At 34.4% G+C, this 6,954-nt stretch overlaps 1 protein-coding gene across 3 annotated transcripts; it reads right to left on the bottom strand.

Annotated features, from left to right (window-relative positions):
* Positions 1-874: 874 nt before the first annotated feature.
* LOC105762645 (RNA-binding protein BRN1) lies at positions 875-6,082 on the bottom strand. 3 transcript variants are annotated; one of them, XM_012580444.2, is made up of 10 exons: positions 5,776-5,925; positions 5,471-5,553; positions 4,894-4,939; positions 3,546-3,597; positions 3,268-3,393; positions 3,033-3,112; positions 2,193-2,372; positions 1,682-2,027; positions 1,444-1,587; positions 875-1,366 (listed from the first exon to the last, which is right to left on the bottom strand). In XM_012580444.2, exons 2-10 carry the CDS (start codon positions 5,500-5,502, stop codon positions 1,239-1,241), a joined length of 1,134 nt encoding a protein of 377 aa, XP_012435898.1. In that variant the 5' UTR covers positions 5,503-5,553; positions 5,776-5,925; the 3' UTR covers positions 875-1,238. The 3 variants fall into 3 exon arrangements, with proteins under 3 accessions (XP_012435898.1, XP_012435897.1, XP_012435896.1); XM_012580443.2 differs by lacking the exon at positions 4,894-4,939 and having other exon boundaries at positions 1,682-1,979; positions 5,776-6,082; XM_012580442.2 differs by lacking the exon at positions 4,894-4,939 and having other exon boundaries at positions 5,776-6,078.
* Positions 6,083-6,954: the final 872 nt, after the last annotated feature.

Genomic DNA, 6,954 nt, shown 5'->3' on the forward strand with positions numbered 1-6,954 from the left:
AACAACTAGCAGTATTACAAGAAACCATTAACCACACAATGATGGTTAAATAAAGATCATTTTAATGCAGTCATGAACTAATGAAAATAAGCTAGTATCAAAGGAGATATAAAATGCGAGGAAGAAGGTTCATCACGTCAGGAATAGTTATTGAATGAGGCTTGTCAAAGTAAAGTGACTGCTCCTCAGAACGTACAATTTTAATCCTAGTGATGTCACAATGATAAATTGATGATTCTCATAAATGAGATGGATGATACCTTGATTTTCAGAAATACTTCACGATCCCAGTACAAACAATAGTCAACATGGAAGCAACAAGTGATACTGAAGATGTTCGGTCCCTGGTTACCCTGCGACAAACAGATATATAACCAAGCAGGTAAAAGCTCAACTGAAACAGCGGAGCATGAGAAATACCTCCAAATTTCAACGAAGAAAACTGGATAGGTACTATCTAGATAATGTATCTCCATCATCTTGAACTAAGCTACTGAAGATAAAGATAGGTACGATAGATGTTAGTTGTACAACTAAAATCTTACAAATCTCAACTACTAGTAAAATATGTAGAAACTAAATCCAATGAAGGGGAAATAAGTAGCTAAATGATAAATCATAATTCCAGTAAAAATATGCAAGGGACAGCAATGCAGATAACATATGGAAGGAGAACTGAAAAAAATTCTCATGCAAAAATCATAAAGATAAACAGCTATGCATAAATGATTTCATAATACCTGAATGTCAGGTCACTTCAGGTAGCTTGAAGGAATCCTTAAAAATATCAGCAAAAAGAAGTTTCACCAAGGAACAAAAGAGAAGTGCAGAGATATTGAATAAACTCACAGAAAGTATCTTGCTGAGGAAAAAATATTCAAAACTGTTGAGAAGAAGTTATTTGAAAGTGGAAACAAATACATTAGAGGAATGTTGTATCCCGGTTGTCCCTGCAAAATTATACTACAAACAGATGTTCTAGAGGAAAAATCAATAAATTAATGTTTAGTATCTAAATGGAATTCAATGATACACAGAATACAAATTGCATAGGCATGGAATGCGCCATAAATTACAAGTTTCTGGGAATTTGATCCCATGAAGCAATTACAAGGAGGATGGAGTGAAACATATGACCACAGCTTATCCTCAATCCACCCGAAAGGCTGATACCAGTCAGTCAATATATCCAAGTTCCGTGTGACCAAATGTTACAAAGATTTTCTGCCACCTCCCAATCAATAAGGTTTGTTTTGTTTGTTGTCTCTCTTAAGCTGAACCTTGAGTTTCTTACCACCTAATTGGCATCCATTCATCATGTTTATTGCATTTTGAGCCGCTGCTGGAGAGTCGTAACTAACAAATCCTGCAAAAAGAGATTGTTGAGAGATAAAACTCCTTAACAATCATATCAGATTAACAGGTAAAAGAGAACACATTTACCGAAACATTTACTAACTCCTGTTGCTTTGTCAACAAAAACCTTTGTGCTTAAGACCCTGCCAAATCCTTGAAAAGCATTAGCCAACTCTTGATCACCGAATTCTTGAGGTATGTGATAAATAAATAGATTTGCACCAGGTGGACCTAGGTCAGAGGATACACTATTTAATAACATACTACAACCAAGAATCTATTTTTGGAAGAACAACAAAAACCAAGATGACCAGAGATAGCAAACCTTCAATATGCCCTCCTGAATTTGTACCAACAGGGGAAGATGATGAAGAATTACTGTTTATGTTTGCTTGTGGCACTGAACCAGGTGAACCAGTCAACAGACGGTGGTTCATGATTCCCCCAGGATATGCCATGGGGTACTGAAGACCTGGTACAGCTGGGTAAGCTGAGCCCACATAACTTGTAGGAGGCACAGGATAATTTCTAGGAGCAATATTGGGAGCAAGATCAGGGGTGATTCCTCGCAACGAACTTCCTTGATTCACATGAGGAATCATATTGTTGAACGCAGGTTGGTTCTGCATTGGTGGCAAGCGGTACTGCATAAGTCCATAACTTCCTGGAGCCTAAATAAATAATGAGATGATATATCATATTTAGATATTAGATGCTCAGCTAAGCATCATGACACAAAAAAAGGACAATCCCCATAGCTCAGTTAATAGGAGACAGAATCACTAATGAGTTTGTTCAAAAATTTAAAAATCCAGAAAAAGAAAAGGAAAAACAACCTGATATCCATATCCATTATATGGAGGAACATAACCCATTGGCAAGGCTCCAAACAATGAAGGATGTGGTGAATCAGCATTTGGCATGTTCGAAGCTTGAGATTGGGCTTTCTGGGCCCTTCGAGCTTGTCTTTCCTTTTCTGTATCTGCCCATTTGACAACGAGAGGGACACTTGAACCCTAAAACAGCAGAAGATAAAGACCAGAATATAGTACCCCAGTTTTATTAGAATAACTAACCGTCTAACTCACTACCATACATGATAACAATAAGATGCTATTTCAGGCAAATGACCACAGCATCCTTAACTAAGATTTCAGTGCCAAAGGTAAAGAGATGTCCAGAATAAAAACTGATTATCTGGTACAAGAACAAAGTCTAATGAAGACAATGACTTCAAGTTGTATATATGCATTTTCCAAACCACCTAGAACAAAATTCCAGACATAATCCAAGTGTATCTTGATGAAGATAAAAGATTATTGACTTCCAAAGAGAGCCCACTAGCTTGACAATGTTGATTCTAGATGCAGCATGCTATTATTTATAACAGTGTACATAATAGGAATATCAAGCCATAGACATCAGCCTTTGATGCAAATGCAAATAATTTCCAGGTTAGTACCGGAACCTTTAGAAACTAGAATTCTCACAAGGTAACATCATGAAATAAGTGAAATTTTGATGACATTCATTCCTATGAATGAGCAATGACTATGTAAGATAGCTGGTCAGCATATAACCGTTGCATACCATATAAAACAGGAATAGATACCCAGAACAAGCTTCATGGTAATGTGTTGATTTTCAACAGCAGAAATATCTAAAAAAATACCAACCTCCATTTTATGCTTTCCATTAATGGCCTCCAGGGCAGCAAGGGCTTGTTCTTTTGTCTCATACTTCAAAAAGGCACAGCCTGCAATAAAGAAACCAACAAAACTACAATTCACATATTGAAATCAGCTTGTGGTTTAGGTTTTATTGTTAATGCAATTTAGTGGTTCTCACATTTTCTACATAATAATAATAATAATAATAAACCAAAAAGAAACAAGATCAAAGAATAAGTACCTTTACTTGTTTGTTGAGAACCTCTTAGAATCTGTAGGTCCTTTAGGGTTCCATATTTAGAAAATAAAGCAGAAACTTCATCTTCAGAGACATTCTTTGGCAACATGCCAACAAAGAGTTTGTGCTCTAAATCCATCAGGCAGTAAAAAGAAGATGATTATTCATTTTATCCAAGGATTTGATAGAAAGAGCATTACCAAAAGATGAATGAGAATCAATTCTTCCAACCTCATAGGAGGCAGAATAATAAGCAATTAATGTACAGAAGTTATGCATACCTAATCTTTCCAACTCGCCATCCGCATACTTCACTTGCAATGGACTAGATGCCTGAATCAGACAAAACAACAGAAAGATGGGTCCTAATCAGGTAGGTAATAACACTAACATGGTAAAAGTAATACTATGGACAAAATATACAATAGCAGACATAGGAGATTGCAATGAAGTACTTTGGATTAATTGTCACCAAATTTTTAGTTAAAGGCTTGAAGGAAAAGAATCGAGTGATTAACCACTCTAAGCCTAAGCTCATATAAAGATGCATATCTTACACCACCATAACAGAATGCACAATGATCAATCATGAAAATAAAATGCAAATATGACTGACAATGTACGCAAAACTTGTGGCATAAATTTATCCAGTCACACTAGTACCATCTTAGGATAAATTGATGTAAAAATACAATTTATTTTAGTCAATCAAATTCTACTAACACCTGTTCCCAGAAGGAACACTGGTTTTCTTTGGATTAGATTCCTAGATCTATGCTCATGCATAACTATGCGATTCTCCTGCTCTTGTTTAAAATTTATCAAATCTAATATAACTTGTACAAGAGATGACATAAAGAGGATTCCCATTGTTGCACTATCAACTATGCTTACATACTTTGAATTGCAGTATTACAATGAAATCATGAATTCTTTTCAGACTCATTGATTTGTCAAGCTACATAAAGAAATTCATCTCTTTTATTAACTGTGGAGAATGAAGTCCTGATAAGGGAAGTAAGTCTGACTGGGAGAAGCTCATTTTGATGTTGCCTTATAAGCGTTGAAAGGTTTTTCTGTTGATAAGCACTTCTTATTTACGTTAATATGCACAAATACTTCCCCTTATTTCCAAAACCACAGTATCGCCTCATTCATTTCACTCGAGTCATACACTTTTTACTCATTACATTGAAATTACTAACCAGACCAATTCATTTGATCAGCTAGCTCATTGTTTTCGATTACAATATAATTCTTATGATAAGTCATGCATTTATTCACTCGAAGATGGCAAGCAGGTCAATCAGTTATGATAGATATCGATTGACATAATGTGATAACATGCAAAATAGCTGGAGATTACTGGGGGGGGGGGGGACTGGAGATTAGTCAGCCTTATGTGACGCCCTATCACTATATCTTCAATACCTATTGTTTGCTTAATTATTTGAATTTCTTAAAATTTGAAGGTTGAAATCATTAAACACCTGTTTCTCGCTGAAATAATGTTCTGCTAAAATGATACCTAGCATAGAAACCCCTAGCCTTAATCTTATACATACTAGTAAAATTTCTCAAAACTTCATTTCATCAGAAAACAACCAGGTGTTAAAAAAATAAGCTTACAGCATGCTGGACTTTGATGCTGTGATCTTCTCGTTTTCCATTGTCTCTAAAACTCAAGACATTGATTTACTTCAATGAGCAAGTACAAATAATTATCAAATTTATATGCTCGTATATTCTACAATTGCACTATTTGCATGTACCTTAATCAGCACAATGAAGCAGAAAAGAACTTCTACCAAGTTCGTTACAAAATGCCAGGGAACACAATTGCAAGGTAGTTTTAATGGAAGCTTAAGAAATAATGTCATATAATGCAAGCTTTCAGCATCAAAAACAGTAAATATTGAGATTCATGCCACTACCACAATGTATAAAATGCAGTAACAATTTTGACTGCCTCAGATCAGTAGTGAAATAGAGTGGACAGATATAGCGGTTAGGTGCTACTTTTGCAGGTCAGACGCTGAATAAGCTAAAAGTGTGAAATTAATTGTGAACGTACGATACATTAAGAATTTAAGATCAGTGGAGAAAAACTTTGGACAATACCAGCTAGATTTTGACAACAATAACTAACAATGTGGCAATAAATTCATTAAGATGAAAGGAAAAGAAATTCAAAAGTTGAACTAACCCCAGGTAATGTCTTCTTATTATGACAAGCATTGACCGCCTTATCAGCCTCTTCTCTTGACGGGCATATAACAAAGCAACACCCTTAATCAACATAAAAGAAAAGCAACGAGAAAATAACTCAAAATTAGGGTTCCAAACACCATAAACCACACTAAAACACGACAAATCTCACTCCAAACTAAACGAATCAAACAAATCACTAAAAAAGACAACCGCTAAAAGAAGAACGAACAATGTGAGAGATTCAAAACTTTTAAAAATAATAATAATAAACTTAAAACAAAGGAAAAAAGAAAGTTGAACCTCTAGAGGCACGAGTAGCCTTGTCTTTGATGATGTTGACTTCGTCTACCAAAGCAAACTCTTCAAACATTGCGAGAACTTGAGCTTCCGTCATGTGCTTCGGCACTTGACCAACGAACAGCTTCACGCTCTCTTCGTTCGTCGCTTTCTTCTCCTTTTTTCCCTCCGCCATTAATGCCTGCTACTCTTCTTCTCCCTTTCTCTCTCTCTCTCTCTCTCTCTCTCTCTCTCTCTCTCTTTATTTGATTTTCTTTCTCTAGCTGAAAGAGTTTTTTTTTTTTTAAGTCGTCGGAGTTGAAAAAATGGGGGGTTTCTGGATGGGCAAAGTTGGATCTTCAATGGATTTTATTTTATTGCAATTAAAATTCGCTGCAAAGTGGGGCTACCGTTTTGGTTTATTTACGAAAATACCTTACAGCTGTGCAACTCTCAGCTTTGAGGTGGATGTACTTTGTTACAGTTGTACTTTAAAGGGAGGGCGTCGTTAAATGACGTATTTACCCCTTTTGTCTCATTTGGCCATTTTTAGTGATTCCCGCGGCTGCCTTGCATTGAACAAGGACACAGACACAAACTACTGCACTTCAATATGTTTAATATTTTTCTTTTCATTTTTTTTATTTTATCCTCAAAAATAATTATTCAATTTTTTATATTAATAAAAACACGTTATTTCCATCCTTTATTAAATATATTGTATTTTTTTGTTAACTCCAAAATTATCATATTTGAAAATTGAACAAGTCTACGCCATTTGAAATTCCGTTATCGTCAAAAAAATTTCAAATTCTCCGCTCCATTTTATAAAACAAAGTCATATTTGATAATGATTGAAGCATTTTATTCTTACATCTATATATTGCAATGTATTATATACTCTTTAAAGTTTGAATTTAATTAATATTATTTTTTAAAGGTACTTATCATTATAATTATAAATTTAGCCTTTAATGTTTATATTTTGTCACTTTAATCCTTATTCTATTTTTAACTTAAATTTTATATTAAACCTTTCAAAAAAGTTAATTTACTTTTTAATGGAAATAGTGACTAAAATATTAATTTTTAATATTGTTGGCTTGACAACTCGCATGATAATCCATGTACACATCATGCTAACATAATATCATTTGTCTTATAATAAATAATAAATTATTTAAATAAAACTTATAATAAATA

The sequence above is a fragment of the Gossypium raimondii genome, chromosome 12, assembly GCF_025698545.1.
Source record: "Gossypium raimondii isolate GPD5lz chromosome 12, ASM2569854v1, whole genome shotgun sequence".
In the NCBI taxonomy this organism is placed as follows: Eukaryota; Viridiplantae; Streptophyta; class Magnoliopsida; order Malvales; family Malvaceae; genus Gossypium; species Gossypium raimondii.

Excerpts from the sequence above, each read along its gene's own strand:
- LOC105762645 (XM_012580442.2), bottom strand. The coding sequence starts at position 5,947 with ATGGCGGAGGGAAAAAAGGAGAAGAAAGCGACGAACGAAGAGAGCGTG. Across the intron at positions 3,598-5,470 it reads ATAAGAAGACATTACCTGGG|GCATCTAGTCCATTGCAAGT; the intron begins GTTAGTTCAACT and ends TGTCTGATTCAG. Across the intron at positions 3,394-3,545 it reads TGGCGAGTTGGAAAGATTAG|AGCACAAACTCTTTGTTGGC; the intron begins GTATGCATAACT and ends TGATGGATTTAG.